The following is a 23,843-nucleotide window of genomic DNA, read 5'->3' as shown; positions in this document are numbered from 1 at the left end:
ATGCTTCTGGGTGCTGTTAAGTGCGCAGTATAGATGCTGCTTGGGTTTTGTGAAATGTTATTTTGTGTATCTTGGTGCTTCTCATGGTACATTTTAGTAGGGCAAGGACTGTCTCTGTAGTCAGAGGTTGTGGAGTACACCTGATGCTGTCAAGCTAGCGCAAGTCCACAGTGAGTTTAAGTGAGCAAGCTGTATGTGAAGAACATTGTTTTGGAGATCTTTGCACTCACCTTTGCAGGCTGGTGGAGCAGGACTGGGAATGTCACGGAGATGAGCTCAGCAGACCCACTTGCTATTAACTTTTATGGATCTTCTCAGTGTTAAGTGTTTGTAGTGATGACACGATCACATCTTGCATAGAATAAATTGCCATGTCTGGTGTTTTTCAGTGCTTGGTGACACTTTGAGGCAGCTGAATGCTGCAGTAAAAATGCTGGAGACAGCGGAAAGTAGAGAGAGAATTTAGACAGGCAGAATGAGATTACTCGAATTGTTATTTCACCAAAACATTGAGGTTAATGCTTCTACTTCTACAAGGGCACCATGGGACTTAATAGAAGTGGTCAAGACCTCAGTTGCTTTTTTTCTGCCGAAAGCTGGCAGCTCCAGCGAGCGCACCAATCCTGTTCAGTTGTGCTGGAGCTTTGGGGCAGAGTTGAGTCCAAAGGAGGGGAACCAGTTACTGAAGTGCCAATGACCATCGTACAGCACTGCGGCTTCCACCTGCAGATTAACCTGCATGGTCTCGCTTCACAGGTGAGGTCTGTCACAGTCACAGAACTGGGCCATGAAGTTTCCAGCAGTGTAACAGCTTAAAATAACAAAGCAATCTGTTTGAATAAGGAGGGTGTCTTGGGATGCACAGCTAGTGCTTGACTGTGATTTATTTCATGACGTAACTCTCCACATCAGATCTGCATGAAATTCAATTTCTGATCCTGGCATAAGCTTGCATTTCATATGGTCGCGGCAAATAACAGAGTGGAATCTGTTCGTATAGCTCCAAGGTGCTGCATTCATATGGACAAAACCAAGGGCACTGTAGGTCTTTTAAAAATTTAAGCAGAAACATTATAACCTTGACTCTACAGCCTTTCTAAGAAGAGTCGCATATTTTCCATCAAGACTAAATGAAAATGTTTATGTAAAGTGTCTCCCTTCTAGAGATTTTTTTCCTTCCATAGACAAGTATCAAATGGGTCAAAACTGAAATGTTTCAGTTTGGGAAGGCTGCCAGTATTGAGTGGAGCATTCAGACACCTCACGTCCCCATTTACCTCTAGGCTGTATCTGTTCATGTCTCCAGGAGAGAATACTGTGCACCGTAGGAAAAATATTTCAACCAAATAACATTGTCTTTGTAGGAAAATGGAAGCTTAGAGCACTCAAACTACGGCTCCTAAGGCTATAGTAATAGCTAGCAAGCATTTTGAAATAATTTCCCCCCTTTTTTTACATCTTCCTTCCTCCCCTCCATCCTGTATTTCAGTAAACTCAAATTTGAAGGTTGCCTTTGCTTTTTGTGTACTGGCAGATTTAGCTACTGCATTCTTATCACAAAACACTTAACTATTTATGTGGCTTTTAATTCTAGTGCTGGAAGGCTGTGGTGGATATGATGATGCAGGAATTGGGGTTCGGAAAATGGAAGACTTTTTAATGCTTTGGCTATATGTGAAAATTTATCAGCCAGGCTCCAAAATGAGCAAAGCTGACTGGATGGAGTACTGCTTTAAATTATCTATTTCAGTAAATACACAGCCAGGATCATTAAATGGCTAAGCATACAGCTGGTATCTGGTACCTAGAATATGGCTCAAAATGTTATTCATTCAGGATGAGAACAGGTATTATAGGTCTATAGTACTACAATGTTCACTTATATACACATCGGCAGATTTCTTTGCTGGAATTGCCAAAAAGAAGGGTAACAATGCAACATATTAAAAATGATCTTATGGTTATTCCAAGTAGGATTTATTACATTTAAGGGAATTTAAATGAATTATCTGAGCATTTCTTATTTTCCTGTGTGCTGGCAGTAGGCAGCCTGTCTCTCCATTGCTGGCATTTGGCTGATTAATTGGCCCCTTGCTTGATCTGTTTTCCTTTTTTTTCTGTCTAGCTTATTCTAGTGCTTTCCCTTTTTAATATGGTAACATCAAATTTGCTCAAGGTCTGTGAACTAATGTGGATTAAAAGTCAAGCAGCAGCAACTCTAATACATAATTGATCTACCAGTAGGACACAAAGAACTGATTCTGGTTCCTAGATAGGAAATGCCTTTCTTTTTTTGTCCTACACTGATAGTCTGAGCTCTTAAATCTGTTTTAAATTAAAGTGAATAGGCTACTGGAAACTGACAAATTATCCATGGTAATAAATTATTTAGGAGATTAATTTGATGTTTGAGGCATAATGATTTTTATACACAGACACACACTCTATTTGACACATTCTTTTTAGATTTCGATGCAGTTCTGTTCATTGGCAGTTGAAAATACCTTATGTCTAGCAAATCTTGTACACTTTGGGTCTGCATTGTCTCTTGCTGTGACCCCACACCTGTTAGTACCTAACAGAAGGTTTTGCTTCTTTAAACTATTTTTTGTAGAGGTGCGAGAGCTTTGTGACATGCTCTCCAGATACCCTCAACAACTGCATCCCTTTGCAAGTGGACAGGTTAGAAAAGGCCATGTCTACTTACATGAACGTTGGCTCTGATTTTGCTTCAGCTTGTCATACGTCGCTTTTATTAGTTGCCGAGGAATGACTCTTGACTGTTCAGTTACGCAGGGACAGAAGCTTGTTTAGGGTTTAATGTTTAATGGTATTCTCACCGAAGTGAGGAGTTCTGTATTTTCAGGCCCCTTTTGAGGTACACGTGGTGGTCACAGCAGGGAGGTTTGCAGCTGTAGCGTGAATGACAAGTGGGTGGTGGTTGCACAGTTGTGTGACGAATAGCATGTATGTGCTGGATGGCATGGTGTGGTGTGTGGTGCTAATGGGTGAGATGCAAGCGACAGCCATCAGGGTGTCTCTCCCTTCCATTAAGTCCATTCAGGCATACCATATGTCATCGTCCCTGTACTGGGGATTTAATTCTCCTGTTAGCATCAACCGCTAACATTGGAGTGACAGAAGCAGAAAAGATAAGAAAGCAGAAAATTTAAGCCATGCTGTAGAAGAGGGCTGCAAATCAGAAGGTGGCCAAATCAGAAAAGCAGAAAAGAAGGAGAAGGAAGTAGGATCTTTTTGTGCACATTCTTAAGCTGTCTGTAAAAAACAGGTTACAACTGTTTTATTATACTGCATTGGACTTAAGATGCTACAATTTGAACAACGTTTTAACGGTAAAGCAATAAACATTTTACAAACTACAGTTAGAAACATTTGAAGATGTTACATATGCAACAGTGATATCTTTTGTTAAACAACGCTATGTTTGGAAAACGACGTGCTTTCAGATGCAACCACCCTTTATTAGGTTGGTAGAGCTAAGAGCGTAGCAGTAAACAGTCAGTCTTGGAATGGAAATTGAACTTCTTTCCTAGAGGTTTTGCTAATGTATGGAGTTAATCTGAGTGTGGCAGGCTTTCCTTGGTCTGTGAGCTGCCTGCGTTGCCCTCTGTGACCTTTCCGAAAAGCTGGGCTCGCAGGTGGGGGTTGAGCCAGAACTGGGGGAGCAGCTCGTTCCCAGCCTTTGGAAACCGAGCCTGTTCAGTGTTCTGCAGGCAGCTGGACAGTGGCTACGTTTTGTAAAACTTGATCACCCGAGAGTGTGGTGCATAGGAAGCTTCAGGGTTTTCAAGTAAGGTAAGCCTTCGCTTAGGTGGAATAAGCTGTGTGCACGTTCGGCAGGCACTTGTGATGAAAAGATGAGTGACCTCAAGCAAACCAAGCAGCTTGAGTACATTACATAGTGTAAATATTAACGTCCACCTGCAAATCAGTTCTTTATTTAGTTTGAGAAGTCTGTCATCACATTGGTTGCTTTGGCTGATGATGAACTTCAAAAATAGCACAGCTTTGGGAAGTGAAGTGTTTTTGGAAAATATCAGCTAAAAAGACCTCTTGTAACCTCGGTGTTTTTGTATTTTTGTGGTGGGTTAACCCTGGCTGGACGCCAGGTGCCCACCAAAGCCGTTCTATCACACCCCCCCAGCTGGACAGGGGAGAGAAAATATAACAAAGGGCTCATGGGTTGAGATAAGGACAGGGAGAGATCACCCACCAATTACTGTCATGGGCAAAACAGACTCAACTTGACGAATATTAACTTAATTTATTGCCAATCAACCAGAGTAGGGTTATGAGAAATAAAACCAAACCTCAAAACACCTTCCTGCCACTCCTCCCTTCTTCCCGGGCACAACTTCATTCCTGGATTCTCTACCTCCCCCCCCTCAGTGGCGCAGGGGGACGGGGAATGGGGTTTACGGTCAGTTCATCACATGTCTCTGCCGCTTCATCCTCTTCAGGGGCAGGACTCGTCACACTCTTCCCCTGCTCCATCATGGGGTCCCTCCCACAGGAGACAGTCCTCCACGAACTGCTCCAGCACGTGTCCCTTCCCCGGGCTGCAGTCCTTCAGGCACAGACTGCTCCAGCGTGGGTCCCCCACGGGGTCACAAGTCCTACCAGCAAAACTGCTCCAGCGTGGGCTCCTCTCTCCACAGATCCACGGGTCCTGCCAGGAGCCTGCTCCAGCGCGGGCTTCCCACAGGGTCACAGCCTCCTTCGGGCATCCCCCTGCTCCGGCGTGGGGTCCTCCCCGGGCTGCAGGTAGAGCTCTGCTCCACCGTGGACCTCCCTGGGCTGCAGGGGGACAGCCTGCCTCACCATGGTCTTCCCCACGGGCTGCAGGGGAATCTCTGCTCCAGCGCCTGGAGCATCTCCTCCCCCTCCTTCTGCACTGACCTGGGGGTCTGCAGGGTTGTTTCTCTTCCATGTTCTCACTCCTCTCTCCGGTTGCCGTTTTCTGTCTGTCCCAACTTTTCTTCCCTTCTTAAAAATGTTATCACAGAGGCATTACCACTATCGCTGATGGGCTCGGCCTTGGCCGGCGGTGGGTCCATCTTAGAGCTGGCTGGTATGGGCTCTCTGTCGGACATGGGGGAAGCTCCCAGCAGCTTCTCACAGAAGCCACCCCTGTAACCCCCCCGCGCTACCAAAACCTTGCCACACAAAACCAATACAATTTTTCATCAGTGTCTGATTTGTTCAGAACTGTACACTCTAACATGGTTTCCTCATGTTCAGAAGGACCCTCCTGTGTTCCGACTTGTGCCCGTTGCCTCTGGTCCTGTCACTGGGCACCACTGAAAGGAGCCTGGCTCCGTACTTTTTACATCCTCCCTTCAGGTACTTATTTATATGCATTGATGAGATCCCCCTGAGTTTTCTCTCCTCCATGCTGGCCATTCCCAGCTCTCCCAGCATCTGCTCATATCAGAGATGCTCCAGTCCCTTAGTCATCTTCAGGGCCCTTTGCTGGACTCAGTCCAGTATGTTGCTGTCTGCTTTGTACTGGGGAGCCCAGCACTGGACCCAGCCCTCCGGATGGTTTTAGAGTTCAGGTCTTTTTCTCTGTCGGTGTCCATGTAACACGGACTGAGGCTACTGTTATTTTCTCTACCTGAGAAGAGATTCACATGGGTTCCACTTTTATCTTAGGATGAAGAGATCTGCATTTCTGATTTTGATCTTCCAACTCCTTGGATATGAATTTTCAAGAGTTCCAAAAGTGTGATTTTAGGATAGACTCTACCATCATGTTTCTTCATTACTGGCACGTCCTGATAGGGCAATAAACATATTAGTTTTGTCCTAGATATGTATGAGAAAACAAATAATTGTTTATTTGCCCAGTTGTTGTTAATCTCTGTTTTTTACTGGTGGGGTTTCCTCTGTAGCAGCTAAAACAGAGACAGCCATGCTTGTATGTCTTTAAAAAGACAGGAGATTGATGCCTGAATTTAGAATTCAACAACAGTGATTTACGATCCTCCAGAGTAATAACGGGAATGACAGTTCTCCCTCAAACAATATTGAAATTCCTGGGCTCCCAGGAGCATTTTACGTGTGTGTACCACCAGTAGTTGTTCAGGAGTGCAAAAGAAGAGAACCTGAGGTGGAGTTACTTCGTAGGAAACCGTATCTTTTCAGGTACCTTTGTAAAGATAAAGTATAACTGAGCAGTTCAGACCAAGGCTTTCTTGAAGCTGAAAGGCTGAAATAAATCTCCCTTCTGTACTATGACAAAGACATTTGAACACTTTTTGGAACTGGAAATAGTTTTGTACTGCTGGGAACTGACCTCTTGAAAATTTGTATGCTGCATAGTTCATGATACCTCTACTTTTAATAAAATATAATACTTATTAATGGATCTCAAGTCAGTTATTCAATTTCCCCAGTAATTTAAAGCTTAATTATGCTGCATTCTAGATCTCAGTGGCTGTCCTCAGCTGATTTTTCTTAAATCAGTATCTCTCCAATTTTACAGTTCAGTTCAATTCTCAGGACTCTCATTTGCATGGAGTGACAGGTTAAAATTGGATGGCTAAAATGATTACTGCTCTTAGTGCCTACTGCAGTGATGGAGATTGATTCCTCATAGTATAAGGAAACATACGGATCATGAAATAACTCTTGAATCGCTACAGTTTTCGTCTATTGTATTATTGTCAATTGAAACTGATAAAGTGGTAATCCAGTTTTAATGCATCCTGTCTGAAACTGAGAGTTGCATTTTTTGGAGGAGCTTTGGGTAATAAAATTGTAGGCAACAGTTCAGAAGTTCTCAATTTCCAGGGAAAAAAGTGAATATTCTGGTTGGAGAATTGGTATCTTTTAACTCAGTAACTTGTTGGCACTGCAATGCTACGCAATGTTGTTTGAAAGCTGCCACAACAAAGAAACTTGCATTTTTGCCTCTGTTTAGTATCTCTGTTCACGCTGTCCATCTGCAGAGCTGTGGGCACCATTGCCTGGGCAGGTGTACTGATACACCACTAAGGATGGTCAGTTCAGATGTAGCTTTTTGCAAAATTTGGCTGAAGCCAATCCAGAATTAAAAATCCATAGGTTGGCTCTGGTTCTTCTGGGAAATTGTCAACTGGGATGATATGCAGAAATTATATGGAAGGCATAAGATGTGGTATTTACTTACCCTATTTGAGTTTAGGTCTGCAAAATCAGTCTTGACATGTGCCTGTAAAACGTGGATCCTCCATGTAGGAATACTTCCATTTCTCTTTCCCTGCCTTTCTGTGCAAGTTTTGAAGAGGGGCTAGAAAAGGAACTTGATGAATATGTTTTTCTCTTGTGCATCATAGTAATTTCTCTATATACCTCCCTGAATTAATTTTCATTTAATCTCACCTGTTTTCCTCTGCTCCTTACTTTTATCTTATTTCTGTGGTTTCTACCTTGTCATTGTTTCTTTCAATCCTTGTCTTAACATTATCCTAAGGTTTCTCTTCCTTCCTTCTGTTATGAAGAAAATGTGAGATAGCACAAAAGATCACATTTTGGTGGAATAAAACAGAACAAATAAATGTAGCTCCCCTAAGGCAATTCTAGATAAGGTGCTATTTAGCCTACTCACATTTGAAAGGGGTCAGGCACAAGGTGGGGGTTGTATCTGATAGCTACTGGTGCTCCTCTTTGAGGTGACCTCAGGGCTGTGGGAGGCTTTCTGCATGATGAAAAGCATCATGACAGTAATGCTGTGGTCAGTGGTCCCGGCAGAGACCAAGGGCTGTTTGGGCATCAGGGTGGTACAAGCTGAGATGCCAGTGTGGGATTTCATCTCCTCCTATACAGTCCCTGGCCAAAGACTTCTGCCTTCAGGAATTTGAGTATGGAATTTTTATGAACAGTAATTTCCCTCATTATTTTTATTCCACCAACATTATGAAAACATTGTTACTATATTTATGCACAGCAGTTTGCAGTGTAGTGGTTTTTTTTCTTCCATTTGTCTGTAATCTTAATCTAATCAGACATTCACAAGCTGCCTGGAAAATGGATTTTTTTTCTTCCCTGTGGGAATTTCCATAGAAGAAATCACCATCTGATAATTGCCTATTGTAAAGAATGATTTTCATCACAGGAAAAGAAAACAGTGTAGAAGAACCTACTTCTACCATCTTTCTTACTGTTTTTCTGGCTTTGCCAATTTGGAGAACAGCATCATGCTGTGAAAAACTTTTGGGTTCCCCCCCCCCCCCCTTTTTTTTATTTCCCATTCCAAATGAAGTATTACTTAGAATTAAAAAACAGACAGTGTTGGTAGTTGAAGACAGAATTGTCCTTGGAAAACAGCTTTTTTCATTTCCTCTTTAAAATTAAAGCCTTCATTTTTCCAGGTTCAAACTAAACAAATGAGCCAAGGGAAAAAAAATACCCCAAACCCCAAGCCCCTGTCAAAACAAGCAAAAATTGCTAAAAGAATTTCACACAATTTCTAATTAAAACTTTTTTAAAAAATCAGGCCAAAACCTCTTGAAGTTAATTTGCAAAACTAAAGTAATTTCCAATGAAAATGAGAGGTTTTATACAAAATATTTTCTTTATCAAGCCCGTCTAATTAAAAAAATGAGAGTGATCTGAGCCCTTTATCCAAATAGTGGAAGCACAAAATCTATGTAGATTTTTTATTTTACTATATTTATATATAAGCATGCAGACTCATATGGTCAGATGGCTTTTAAATCCCTATCCACCTAATGAATTTAACCAATATATAAATTTTATGAGTAGCATATTGAAATGAAAGATCGAAGATTATTTGAAATTAAAACAGATACTTCAATAAGAAGAGCAATATTCTCACTGGATGGATACCATCTCTCTCTCTTCTCATCTCATTCAATTTAACATATTTCTATATGAGCTGTAAGATAAAATGACTAATAGAATTGAAAAGGAGGACAGCCAAAAGTCAGATTGCTTCACTGGAAGCTTCTTAGCAAAATGACAACATCCAGTTCTAGATAATTAAATCTTATTTCATAGCAGTATCACTGAATGATGTTAATTTGCCTTTAGGTAGTGCTCTTATGGTTGAACACAGGAACAAAAATTTACTTGGGTACTTTTTGTTCGTCTTAGAAATGGTTCAACATTGTTTAATAAAAATGAAAAGCTCAAGTTAGGCGTGAACAACATTGTGGTCTTACAGAGGGAAATCACTAACGCAGCTATTCCAGGGATCAAGCAAAATTTCACCGCCACTGAAACCTGAAATTTTTTTTTGATCTGAACTTGAAAGAGCTTTAACACAGAGGGACAGAAGTCTCCCATTGCTACAGACAACCTGAAGCTTAGCTTCTTCCTAATTTAGTAATTTGCATCTCAAGATAAGTTACGTTGCTTATTCCCCCCCAGACTTGTTGGATGTTTGATGATTCAAAGCTGTCTGCCACTTTCCAGTCTGGCTGTGTTCACGGTGAGATTTTTCTCATTCATTTGAGTGTCAGCTTTGTCCTTTGTTTTGAAAGGATCTTTCTTCACCTGTTGTTTATTCTCCCTAGTGTGTTTATCTGCCTTCCAGTGTTTATTTTCATAAATAAGCCAATCCAAATTCCTTTAGAATCCCCCAGATGCACTTTTCAGTCTCTTTATCATCCCGGATAGGATCCTAGTCTAAGGTCATGCCTTGAGCACAGGTGATCAGTCTTGACACACAAGTTATTTTGTTTTGAGACATTGCAATTACCCCTGTCATGGATGGATGCCTGCGGGAAGTTTGGTATTGGGAATGCCTTGTTCTTCCATATCTTCAGTGAAAGTTACAGTTTGGGAGGAAGACTTGGGTTTCCTTTCATGGTGTGGATGGCAGTGGCTCTTGGTTCCTCTGGTATTTCAACTCTTGGAGTACTAAGGAAGTGAAATATTCCTTCTAATCAGAGCCTTTTCTTTCTGTGATTTTCCATAGTTTCCTCTTTAATGTGCTAAAAATTAAGTTAAGTTGTGCTGCATCTTGCATCAGACAGAATGTTTCAGTGTCTGTCTAGTGGAGCTTTCCATTATGAAAATACTATTTTGGTTCGTTTTAATGATTTTTTTTTTTCCCCTGAAGTGCTTGACTTTTTGGAATAGCTGGAGGAGACCTGAATTTATTATCTTCAGGAATAAGTCTTAAGTGACATTTAAGATATTAATAATTTAATACGCTGTCTTTGAATTTGTAAGTTTTGTTATGAAGATACAGTTTTCACAGTTTTGGCTCTGTAGCCTCTTGTAGCCTGCAGATGCTGAATTCATCCCAGCACTCAAGCACAACCTAAAGTAAAGCGTGTGAGCATGATCATTGCATTTATCTAGACAGTCCTTTGAAGGATGCCTCTAGACTGTCCGGAAAAACAGTTTCACTGCTGGTAAGGACAGCAAACCCTCAAACGTGAGCCCAGAACATATGTGCCCAAGCACTCTTGCAGTGGTAGTATGTGGCAAAGTCCAGATGGGCTATTTGGAGGTGATGTGCAGAACGCTTGTGGGGCCCTGATGTGGCTGGGCTGCCAACGTACCTTTGGGCACACAGCGGTCCCAGCAGCTTCTAAGACTGCTCTTCTAAGAGCTGTGCAAGCAAATTTGAATCCAGTGCTGATTTCAGCTGCAGGGGGTAATTCTTTAAAAGTAGACTTCAGAGGTTTAAATGTAGACACAATGCCCAAGGAGTGGAGAATGCTGTGGGCTTTAAGAAGTTCTTTAATTTTTTTGCATTTGGTAACGATGAAAAAAGGTGGGTCATTTTTATTATCTCTATGATAACAGTTCTGATACCACTAAGAAGACACACTGGTTTTCAGTAGGAATTTGGTGCTTTCCTCTCTTAGGTACTGTTGAAAATGTCGCATGCTAGTTTTGCTGTTATGTGTGCTGTGAGAGTTTCTGCTGGCCACAGCGGAGAGCAGGACCCTCTGCGAAACCTGGAGAGCTGGCTCAGGTGATGGCCAAACCCAGCACAGGGTGGGATGTGGTGCCCAGCAGGTAGAAACCTGGCTTCGTAGCATATTCCAAGGGCGGTAGCAGGCAACAGCAGCTGAGTCCTTGGAGAGGAAGATTGTGGAGGCAGGTGATATGAATTATGTGTGGCAGAGAGGTAAAACTGCTGTGCCGTGAGTGAGCAGAACCGTGTTGTCAGAGATGGAGAGGCAGTTGCTTGGGATCATTCTCCAACGTGCTGGGCACTGGTAGTCACCCAGTCCTGCAAACAGCAGGGTAGGGGTCTGCCTCTTCCTTGGCAGCCCACTATTAATTGTCATTTGTAAGGCTTGTATCACACGGTCTGTGGTCCCCAACCGTAACTACCTGCTTGCCTCTGTCTGCGGTGTGGCCATGTCCCAAACTGTGTTCATGCTCAGGTTCTGTTCTGCTGCACAAACAGAGGTTATTGTGAATGCTGAAAAAATCCACGTGCTGTGTACGTATAATTCATTCTTTTTAGTAGTTTGGTAATACTTCATCAGATTTATTACTCTCCCAGTCAAATGCATGGATCACTTCATGGCTGATCTCCATTTCTTACTGTTTTCTGGCATGGGATTCCTTTTACTTAGAATTCATGTGATTCATGGGTTACAGGCTTTTCTGTTGAACTGCAATATGTCTACAGAGGCAGTTGTGGCTGTCACCACGCTTGTGACTTAATCTACGTGAAACCCCACAAGAATCAGTGATTTGGAAGAAATTCCTACCTGCTGTTTGTGTAGGATGGCCATCTGTCTGGCAAATCCCCATGTGGAAGTCAGATACACCTGAGAAGAGCCAGACAACCTTCTGACACCTGTTTCTCCAGCAGCTGTAGTTGCTTATTCTGCTTTTTTTATTTTCTCACCAGGTGCTGTTGAGTTTGGGTTTTGGATCTGCATTCAGCAGCTTTTGAATTCCAGTCCCAGCACTGTGTACAATGCAGGATCATTCTGACCAAATCGGCCTTTCTCTTTCAGGGCCCAAATTTTGGCGGTTCCTAATTACACCTTAGGAAGTGCTCCTGAATTTGGGCACCTCAGTTCAGTCACAGAAATTGATAAATACCTGACTGCTTTAGTCAGTCCTGGAAAATGCCTTTAGAATTGCTGAAAAACACTGAGACAAATAGGCTTTTAATATCAAGTAGCATCTTCTTTTTGAGGATCGTTCCACATATATTCATGATCCTCCATGTAAATGGTTTCTGAGATGCAGGAAAAGATGGTGGAAGTGTCAAAGTGGTATTTTCTAACGATACTCCTTTTATTTGCTAGAAATTTAATACCAAGAATCGACAAGTTATCCATTCTGAGCCCATGGTAGAATACAAATACCTTTGGCACTCTGCTCTGCATCTGTGTGTGTGCATGGCTGTTTGCCTCTTGGGATCTTCTCATTCGCAAATTGTCCTCAGTTTCTGTGTGAGACATTTTTTGAGCATTTCATAACTTGGTGTATGTAAGTTTTGGGGCACTTGTTTTCACTGAAAAGCTTATAAAATAATGCAAGAAGGCATGTAGCCAGGAATGGCTGGTTTTGTGTGCTGTCTTCCATGGTGCCTACATTATAAAAAGTGTTTGACCCCCACGAGGCTTAACCCAGTTACCGTTCCAGAGTTACTTCTGAAGATATCTTCAAAGACATCTAGATGAGACTAGCAAAAGATGTCTTCTGCAGCTCTCCCGTATGCTCTTTTGTGCATGATACACAGCGTGCTGCACCGGACTTCTTTGCTGGAGCAGCAGTCACGATAAACCAAATAACCGCAGCCTTCTGGAGATGAACAGTATCTCCCACAACTAAAGGTTAAGGTGTCATCCAGTGATTTATCCTTCCTAATGGATTCGTTGGATTGCTGTGATAGGGACATAATTTACTACCTTTTGTATATCAGAGGTTGTGTTCTTAAAAAGGTGTTTGGGGATTTACGATATTGAACAGGGTGAATTACGTGTCAAATTATCAACCATCCTGTTTGACATTTAGTCAGCGCTGACAGGAGCTAGGCATTTAGCAAGACGAGGCTTCTGTAGCACAGCCTTTCAGTAGGATGGGTTTATTTCAAGGCCGGTGTTAATCAAATGTTTCTGGAGGAAATCTGTAAAATAGACTGTTAATTCCATTGACTGTTGTGCTGTGGCCAGCCAGATGTTAGTGGTGTGTGCTGTAGCTGTCATCCTCCCCATAGATTATTGTTAAGGCATCGCCTCCTTGATGGAAAATATTTCATCTGGTAATCCACCAGGTAGTTGTGATTTGGAGACAGGTGGCACCCTGAAGTAAAGACCCGCTGGGTTAGGAGTGCCTGCCAGTATTTGAATGGAACTTTTGATGGTGCTTCAGGCTTCATTATTCCCACAGGTCTGTACATATTCGCGGAACTGAGGAGGTTTCTTCGCACGTGCACTTTTTCAAAGTATTTTCCTACCTGGAAACATTTCATGGAAGATTTCCTTCCTACAGTTCCTGCCTTCCTTATCTGACAGTTCTTGGTTGGTGGTTATAGCTTTTTTTCTTGACCATTTTTTTTGCTGTGTGCTGTATGACCTTAAATCAGTATGCTTCAAATGGTGCTTTGTGGGTTATATCTAGACTGTTGGATGCTTCTATATGGCCTGCTCTCTTATCTCCAAAGGAGGCAAAATATGTCTCTGCAGAGAGTGCCCTGTCTAACCATTTGATTGCCTCCTTTTGAGCCTCTGATCCCACCGACGCAGACCTGAAGCTGCCTTTACTGCATCCACACAGCAGGAGGAGGAGGAGGTGTAGCTGGGAAGCATGTCCTGTTTGTACCCGTACTGTCAAATGGGAGTTGGTGCTGCTGCGAGGAACCCGATTTTGCTCTAAGTGACTACCGTGGCTGCCTAGAGTGGGCCAGCTGTTGAATAAGGGTTCAAATGAAAGCCATTAATTTAGTAAGTCTGTATACCTGAACACCGAGAAGGTTCTGACATAACCCATGAAGACAAAAGGGGACATGCTTCAATTTACAAGCCTGTTTACACCTCTTGCTTCCTTGCTCAGTGCTGTAACTCTAGGCAACATAGGAGACGGCAGCAGCTTCTTGCATTGTTTGTGCCTGTGATCAACCTGGCAAACAAAAGATGAGGACACGCGATGAATTTGGCAATAGTATTCCAGCCACAGAGTGGCTGCCGTCTTCAAACTGCCAAACCCTCTGGCATATTCTCTTGTCTTAGAAATTGAAAATGCAAATCAGAATCTTTCCTAGTGAGTTCTCTGCCCCTTGTGGTTTTCAGCAAGAAAAAAGAAAAGTCATTGCTTCAATACAGATATCGTATCCTTACATTTAATCTCCCAGAAGGCCCCTGACTATGTGACAAGAATTACTGCCATGGATATTGCATAACACTTTATGCACAATGTTTAATGCATTCTCAGTTTTATGAAATATGGATAATATTGGAGATGTTTTGAATAGTAGTTTAGATTTACACTTTCTTTTTAAGGTGGAAACAAGAGGGACATATCTAGTGCTCTTCGATGATACTGGAAGAGCTGAGATGGTTACTATTAAAAATGAGTAAAATCTGTAGGAGTGGAAAAGAAAAAAATATATTGCATAGTGGATTATAGGCCAATCATAAATGTTTAAAGCATTTCTGGAGGTTAGAAATGCCATACCTTTATTTGAATACCATAGCTGTCTCAGCATGCTTCCTCACTGCTCTGTCCAGGGCGCGTTGCAGCTTGGTGTGGAAGGTTGGAACTCAAATGAGAGAACACAATTTTTGAAGAATGTTTCTTCTTCTTTAGGGTTTATTATTAAAATGAAAGCATTAAAAAAAAAGAAAAAAAAGATTTGATGCATGTGCAACTTCTGTTAAGAGTCAACTCTCATTGTATGTATTCGTTTTGTGACATACAGGACAGCTTTCCAGCCCGGTTTGGAGGAATACATTTCGTCAATCAGCCGTGGTATATCCATGCCCTCTACACAGTTATACGTCCCTTTCTGAAGGAGAAGACACGAAAAAGGGTATTCTTCTGTTTAATTGTCCACTACCTGGCAGTTGTACTCAGCAGATGTATCATACTCTAATAAAGCAGATATACCCAATATATCAGCTTGCTATTGGTGGAAAGTATTTAAATACATTTGCATTGTAAAGAGTATCTTTAACTGTTTTAGAAACTTATATAGCATTACCCTTTAAGGACACAGTCAAGCAGTGCACTTAAATGTATTTTAAAATGTAAGCATATGCTTTCTCCTGGGGGTTATATAAAAAATATTGCCAACATTACAGTTTCTATTAAGATTCTATTCAATTCAACCCTATTCAATTTCTGTTAAAATTATTTGTGTCTTTCTTTTAAGAACAGAGGTAGTGAGTATGAAGTCCTTTCCTAGTGTGATTTCCTTGACATTAGCATGAACCAAAATACACAGCTGGTATATAGTAGTTTGCAAATACTGATTTGAATGAAAGCCAATGAAAGGAAATTTGTGTGCATGCATCTGTGCATAAGCCCGAGCAGTCTCTGAGATGTTGCTGAATTTGCAGCATTTGCATCAGTGCAATTAAATTAGAGCTTGGTGGTGATAGCACATAGAACGATATTATTTCTGTAACAGGAAATTTGTCATCCAGGAAAACACAATCAGCATCATGTACAAAGGCACCACAAAGAATGTGATGATCTTTTTTTTTTTTTTTTTTTTTTTTTAAATGGGATCAGCTCTCCAAGCAACTCTGTATTTCTCTCCTCAAACACAGTCTACAAGGCTACAATGATCCTTGGTGTTTAGTTGTTTTTCACTGACAGATTATGCTTCAGAGGCCTCTGGTATTCACAGATTTTGAACTATAGATCACAAAGCCTTTTATGTAATATCTGTTATAAATATGCAAATGAAAACCCATTTTGCAGGATTCAGTTGCACTCTCTTGACTACAGCTTCAACAAAGAACATTATAGTGCCAGATATGTTTGAGGCCTTTTTAAGTCGTGCTGTGTATGCATAACCAGGGAGTAAAATACAGCTCATGGGTGTGTTGCAACATTAAAAATAAGTGACAAGGCAGTTGAACATGGGTGCTTATCAGCTAGCATCTAAATTCTTGTTTAGACACCTGAATCAGTGGCATATATTCTCAGAAACGCGGACTTTTTACAACTGTCTTTGTCAATACTGAATACCTGTAAGAAGTAGTCAGGTGGTTAAGTACCAATTTAGAGTCCAAAACTTAGTGTCAAAATGTGAAAGTTATGCCCAGCACATAAAGTTTAAAATCAGCTTTAAAAAAACCCATAAGAGGCAGAATGAATGACTGTGAAAAAAAACCCCAAACCCAACAGAATTCTCTTCAGGATTTTATCAGGCTTGTTATTTATCTGTTGTGTTTATCCTGAATTATTTTGTATTTTTTTAATATGTCTGTTAGATTTGGAACTGATAGCTATATTCAGATAAATGTAGTACTGGTCCTATACAGAAACAATTGCTAAGAAGTGAAACATTGAGTTGGAAAAGCACCATAAACCAAATTGTTTTTGCCATTAATATTTGTTCTTTCAAACAAGGATAAAATCCTTTCTGAGATGGAAGAACGTTACTGGGTTCCCATGGTCATATTAAGCTCCCTCTCTCCACAGCTGACTGGAATATGGGCTGAAATAAGCAATACAAGACAAGCCTATCTTTGGTCTTTTTGTCTTTCTGCCTTCAGAATTTAACTCGTGATAAATCATGCTAGGGCTGTCCGGAGAAGTCCCCGCAAGGTGAAGTGGAATGTGAATTGATGGCGCACGGCGTCTGTCCGTGTGCGCACCCCTGCCTGCCCCGTGGGGAACAGCTCTTGGGAGGCAACATCATAGAATCATAGAATCATTCTATCATTCTATGATTCTATATGTCATATTAATATACATATATATAAATGCAAAGCATATGTGAAAATCAGTCTACCACAACATTGATGGAAAATATCAAACCGTCCATCAACTATTCCCTCATTGTTGTCACAGAAATTAGTTTCCCATTATTACTTACTTCATAAATTGTCAAGTACGGGTGGTAGTTACTAGTACCACCATATTAAGGAAGAAAATCTTTCCAGTGGAGTTTTCATTACACTGCACTATTTATCTTATTTACAGAACTCATGGCTGGATGCTGGAAGCCAATATCTATTCCTTAATGTATACGGTGAATATTAACTTTATTTATTATTTATGTTCTTAATTTTTTCACTTAATTTAATTCACAGGATTAGGGAGAGCAAATAACAAGAGGTAGGCAGTCTGTCTATCTAATCTTCAGTCCACCTAGCTACCAGACATCAGTTCTTACCCTCCGTAGGCCCTTTGTCCTGCAAATATTTTAAAAGTCATTTATGCTTTAATCACTTTGTAGGTTTATAAACATAGTATGACCATGCTTAAGGCAGAGGCGATGTGTGCCTTGGTGGCCATCTCTGTTAGCCCACCACAGCCAGAATATTGAAACTGTACAATATCCTCTAATAATGATGATGTAATTTGGGCTGTGACGATTTTTGTGATACCGCTTTGTTTTTACCTGCATGTGTACATACAGATATTCCTGCATGGTAATAACCTCAACAGCCTGCATCAGCTAATACACCCTGAGATCCTACCATCAGAGTTTGGAGGAATGTTGCCTCCCTATGACATGGGGACGTGGGCAAGAACACTGCTTGACCATGAATACGACGATGACAGTGAATGCAATGCGGACTCCTACAACGCTCCTGCAAAGGATATAGAAAAAGATCTCTCTCCCAAATCCATGAAAAGGTGGGTTAAAGGTACTGTGGTCTTCTAGTATTGCCATAAGGCTAACATTTGCCTTCCTCCTCTTTCATGAAGCTGCAGGTACTTCCCTCAGTTTATTATCTACAAGGACCATTTTTTTTTTCCTTTCTTAAGAAGATCACTGTTGATGATAGACCATATTGTTGATTATTACCCATGTGGGTTGTGAGCTCAGTGCAGCTAATTATTTCTGCGGTGCCGTATAGGTAGTACTGTCTAGAGTACTGTGTTTGGAATAAGCTGATATCCCAGCCCAGCCTACAGAACGTATTAGAGAGACAGTGTGAGCTGGAGTGAGCCTCAGTGCGGAGGGTAAATTGGGACCAATTATCCAGCTGGGTGGTGATGATAACTCTTACCTTCCTCCATCTCATAGCCCAGTGCCTGGTATCCACCAGCCTGTTGGTGCCAGGACATTTACAGCATCTGAACTGTCAGTCACAGTGACTGCACACAACATGAGAAAATGTAATGAGGAGAACCAGGACAAAAATCAGGGCCAACTGTTATACTCGAGTCTGGAAACCATCCTGGCCTTCTGATATTCTTCTCTTCGAGAAGATACAGTATAATTGCTTGCTGCATTTTACCATTCAAAATAAAGTATAGGAAGAGGTTAGTTACCTCTCCAGTAACTCTGGAAGCAGTGAGGTGATTCACTTGGGAGAGGTAAACCTGGTCCAACCTTGCCAGGGCAGTGGAAGAGAAAGGGGGAAGATTACAGCAGGGTGATAGAAAAGGTTGAGCAGCGCAGCAAAAATCAGAGTGCAGCTCATAATGGGTAGGACTAGCAATGAATCAGAAGAGAACAAACAGGGCAGAACACAATGTATAAAGTCATTAAAATTAAGTCAGAATATGCTAAGCTGAAAATTCAGTTTCAGGAGATGGCATTTGATACAAAAGGGAGAGACACTCTGGAAGCAGATCAAACAGGATAAAATATTTTCAGACTCCTCAGCCAGGAAGATGAGTTTGGCTGGAAAACATTGCATAGATTGGGGAGGACAGTGCAGTTTGGAGGGGAGATAATTTTTCAGAAAATAGAGAGGAGACAACAGGAGATTGCCATAGGAATAAAAAAGAAAAAAAAGCAATGAAGTTTAAGGATTTTGTGTTGGAAAAAATCTACAGTGCATTGAAAGTGGGAAATAACAAGAGACTGGATGGGAATGAACTGGGAAGTTAAAAAAGGTCCTGAAGCCATACGACAAAGATGCAATTAACACAAGTAATCGAGAAAATGGGACAGCAAAGAGCCGGGGGAAGGGGAAAAGTGAGCAATACATTTATATATGATTTGCACGTAATACAAGAATTATGGGACAATAGAGAAGAAGCTGTCTTGGAAAGAAGGGTGGAATTTAGGAGCTGAAATGCAGAAGTCTTGCTGTTGCAAAATGAAGTCATGAGAGTAAATGGCTTCATCCAAGGATGCAACAAAAAGCCATGAGAAGGCCTGTGACAAGACCCTTTGGAGCAGAGTTTTCCAGACAATCCTGGGCAAGCACATTATTAAGTGGAAAAGCAGTGGATTGACCAGTTTCTTTATTCTTTCTTGAAGAATTTTTATACTCATTGAACTTGTGCTTGAAAAATCCTTCATGCAGAATTGCACTCCGGTGTCAGCTTCAAATTGACATTCTTTCAGTCCGGGTTAGCTGACACAGTAGGAGACATACTGCAGAAAATAAGCATGTTGAAATTTGTATCTACACAATATTGAGCTGAAATTGCTTCACCTTCTTCGCATTCTTTTTCAGTTAATGTGTCTGCAGCACCTGCTGGAATCCTCCTTCCCTGCTGTTGGATATAAAAAGTACGACATAGACTTACTGTGCTAGTACAAAGTAGAAGGGGGTGGTAGTAAGATGGACAGAAAGTCCCAGGACTTTGATGTATTAAGTGCACAGACTTTGTTAAAACAGAAATAGAAAAGTTAAGGTAAAACAAATAGAGTTTATTTCATTAAAAATTAAATTTAACTCGAATTTGGCACCTGATGGATTGTTTCTCTCAGTTTAAAACCACACTCAGTGTGGTATGTTAGTACAGGAGAAGGTTTTTAACATATAAAAAACCATGTCGGTAAGTCAATGAATAGTGCTTAAGTTCTTAGAACAAATTTCACAAGCGTCTAGCAGATCTCCAACAATTATCTTGTTTAATTTGGCTTGCCATTTTAAAATTAGTTTATTGCCTTGAAAGAATATCCTTCTTAAACCAAAATCCTACTGAGAATTCATTTCTTCGTCACTCATTTTTGCCCCCATATGAACCACTGACATTCCTCCAGACCTCCTTGAACTTTTGGTGAATGGGATGACCTCGGCTTGAAAGGAAGGTTGATCATGGGGAGGGTGGTGGAGATCAGGAGGAATTAATCCCACCTGTAGTACAGATCTCTGGGGAGAAATGTTCACTTCACGTGGCACCGCTGCAACTGCCTCAGCAGTCATGTTTAGCCGGTGGCTCTGTCCACCCGTGGCTCTCATGGCCAAGAGACCTGCATCATCTTCTCACCCAGCCCTGCAGGGCAGAGGTCTGTGTTGATCAACTTTGCCGAGTATCTGTGTGTGGCTTCGTTTCCTCACCTCTGCAATGGGACTTTGTAGTACAACGCTGTCCTACTGTGTTTTGTGAGAATTTATTCAGTAGTGTCTGTAAAGTTATTTGGGAGAGGTAGATAGAAGGTGCTATGGCCTTACACAAATGTTTTTTTTGCTTTTACATACCTTCATTCATGAATTACTGCTGAATGGACTGAAACGTGACAGTAAATGTCGATTTAAAACTGAACGAAAACTATTTATCCTTCTCCTTCAAGTCATTTAGGCTCCTGAGCTTCCAAGGCGTAGATCAGGATTTGTGCAGTTCCATTTTCACATCTGCCTTGGCGTCGGGGAGTTTGGAGGCCCTGGGAATTGGTGGCCAAAACGGCCTCACTGGGAATTTGAGGGCAGGTTTGCAGCCTTTCCTGCTCCCCTTCAGTTCTCCAGATGAGAACTGGAAACCTTGGCCGCTCAGACATCGGCAGCCGAGGAAGAGGCTCAGTCTCCTATTAGTACTTACATTCAGTTGGAAATCTTTTGAAATTAGTATGCTTCCTCAGCATTTTTTATCTTGATGAACTGGATTTTCCAGGAGTAGAGCTTCCCACCAGCAAATTTTCAATCAGCTTTGCATTGGCACGGTACTGTGTGAAGATTTAAAAAAAGCGGTTTTAATTCAGTGGTTTAGATTTCTGCCTGAGGAACTGCCCAGCATTCTAGATGAGGGTTATTGTACAGTTTTAATTAAAAATTTTTAATTATGTTTATCACAAGAGAGACCATCAGATTTTTAAGGCTAATTTTCTTGGTTTTAACATTAGTAAGAGAATGTGGTAAATATTATTAGAAAATATCCTTGTGCTTAAAGTTTTCACCTAGGCTTTAATTAATTCAGACGTTTTTTCTTGTGTTTTTAAAGGTTGCATTTAGATTTTTTGAGAAAAACCAAATTGTGTCCTGCTATCAGCCTCGTTCATTGGTTTCAGCAGATGATGCCAGTTTATAAGAGCCGGGGGTTCAGTCTGTACGTTTATCTTAGGAGAGGGCAGAATTTGTAAAGGTTTTTCTCTGTGCTGTAGCCCTCCATACGGGCAAATCTGTAGCAATGCTGCAGTCACTGTATGCTTTCACTGATCAAAAATAGGTGCCTACATTATAGAGATGTACACATGCTCTAGCCACCTCCAATCTTCTTTACAGAAAGGAAGAGAAATAAGCATTTCTAGCATGAGATTCATCTCACTAAAGGAAACCTCTAACAAGGGTTGCTTCTACTGTACCCCAGAAGTGACTGCTTTTTGACAAGCTGAGACATAGGTGATGTTAAAAGCCCATCTTAACACTTTGGACTTTGTTTTTACTGGAGCATTTTGATTTTGCTGGAGGTTGGGGTTTCCTCTTTCTCCCTCACACGTGGCTGTTGCAGGGTACCAGTACCAGTGTTATGCTTCTGTGCTGAATCAGAGAACCTGGAGAAATTGTACGATCATCATTGAATTGGCCCTTACCATCCTTCTCTGCTCTGTTTAGTCGAGCTGATAAGTGAGTTTGACAGATGTGTCCACTGCTCCAGAAATCCTGCTGGCCATGGCAGGATTCCCGAGGGTTGGCTGAGGATCTCACACTGTTGCATTTAAGTGCTGTTCAGAAAAGGAGCAACTTGTGCTTCCAGCTAACACATGCCACTAATTGCGGTGTGCCATTGGCCAGCTGGGTGGCTGAATTGTACCTTCTTTACCAGCCTGGTGGCATATAACCTTCTGGTAGAGGAGTCAGTACTGAAGTCCGTACGCCAGACAGCTTAGTTTGCCCTCTGCTGAGGATGCACCCTGTTTCACTGTTTTACTGAAGAAAAGAGGATCCACTTTACTCTACCTTTTGCTCCTATATCCACAAACCAGCACCGAGTCCTTTAAAGCCACATAATCACTCCATGAGGGTATTTTCGGACCATTTGCAGTGATCAGATGCTTGGGTAATGCTGTACCATTATTTTTAAGCCCTGGCAGAAATTAAAATAAACAAAAGAAAGCTGAGGTTTACCCTCATTTGTCTTGATCTAGAAATGTCAAATAAACGTGTTATCCCTTTGCAGGTCTCAGTCGGTTGTGGATCCTGGGGTGCTGAAACGCATGGATAAGAATGAGGAAGAAAACATGCAGCCTTTGCTTTCACTTGACTAACAGTTCCTGAGCATCGGACATGAACTGAGGTGGAAGGCACTGCCTCTCAGCAACAAGCAAACCGTTGGGAAAGCGTGTACCAGCTGGAATCCTATTTACTCATGTTAATGTAGCAAAATGGCAGCAGGCAGCAGGTTTTACTATTCTGCCTGAATTCTGGATGCCCTGGGGTGAAAAAGAAGAGGAGAAAAAAGGAAAATAAAATGAAATAAAAAATAAAGAGGGATCAGTAATTTATTCTGTAAGTGCCAACTTGTTTGTAAATACAACATAATCCTCCAGTTTGACTTTGTAAGTTATGGTAAACAAATGCCATGGAAATGAGTGACTATTAAATATGTCAGTGAAGTGCACCATAAAAAAAGAGAAGAAAAAGTGCGCGCACTCACACACATACACACAGAGAAACGCATACCGGACAAAGAAAAATATCAAAGCCAATTAAATGTTGTCCTTCTCATAGGAAGCCATATTGCAGCTAGCGTATTGACTGCTGTTTTGTTTTCTCTCTGCAATGCTCGTGTAGTGTGCAAAGATAAAGAGGGCATATAAGAACTTGGAGATGCTGTAATCAGTCAAATATTTCCTAACTGTAGGAATTGATTTCCCAAATAACGTTGTGGCTTAGGATTGTGATTTAGCATAAACCATGTAGCATTGTGATAAAGATAACAGATGAGCTGGAATCAACTCTGACAGCTTTGTTGTTTGGCTGTATGGATCTGTGAGGTTTCTTCCTTAACTTTTCGTTTATAGTTCACAGGTAACCTGGCTTGTTACCCTAATCTGGGTGTTGTAATGTGCGACACATTGGAGTTACTTCTCTTGTGTTTTGGGTGCACGTCAAGAATTTTTCCAGAACTCTGTTCTCCCTTGGAATGAGAAAATAGTCCTCTAAATACAGTGTAATAACCGGTATTTGAAAGTAAAGCCTGGCAGCAGAGGTTAAAAGTTAATCACTGAATCCTGTGCACTGGGAGACTGGATACATATATATATTTTTACCAATCTCTGACAAGCATACAAGGTGACATTGTTAGACGAGTATATTTAATTGAAGGTTTATACAAAAAATCATACCTATTCAATGTACTTAGATATATTATAGATTGTATATTGAGACAATGTCATTATTAATATAGTAAAACTTTCCATAGAACAACAGCATCCCACTCCAAGAAAGGATTAATATAATAAGTTGTAGTCAAACATCTCAGCCTATGTGTTTAGGACACTTTTGTTTTGGTTGTTGTGTAACTGTATATATTGAACATGTGCCATAATAGAGAAATACATTTTACCTCAAAAGGGCAACAGGTTT

The 23,843-nt window shown here is 41.2% G+C and overlaps 1 protein-coding gene across 1 annotated transcript in view; it reads left to right on the top strand.

The window, feature by feature from the left end:
- Window positions 1-22,727, top strand: part of CLVS2 (clavesin 2) — a 51,865-nt gene extending 29,138 nt beyond the window's left edge. The window contains exons 3-5 of the mRNA XM_010585835.1: window positions 14,873-14,983; window positions 17,549-17,769; window positions 22,435-22,727. Coding sequence (XP_010584137.1) covers window positions 14,873-14,983; window positions 17,549-17,769; window positions 22,435-22,522 — 420 coding nt within the window. The 3' untranslated portion in view covers window positions 22,523-22,727. The remainder of the gene's footprint in view (window positions 1-14,872; window positions 14,984-17,548; window positions 17,770-22,434) is intronic.
- Window positions 22,728-23,843: the final 1,116 nt, after the last annotated feature.

This window comes from Haliaeetus leucocephalus, unplaced genomic scaffold (assembly GCF_000737465.1).
Source record: "Haliaeetus leucocephalus isolate CR32 unplaced genomic scaffold, Haliaeetus_leucocephalus-4.0 Scaffold130, whole genome shotgun sequence".
Lineage (NCBI taxonomy): Eukaryota > Metazoa > Chordata > Aves > Accipitriformes > Accipitridae > Haliaeetus > Haliaeetus leucocephalus.
The sequence above is the reverse complement of the archived record's forward strand: the minus strand, read 5'-3'. Positions and strand labels throughout refer to the sequence as shown.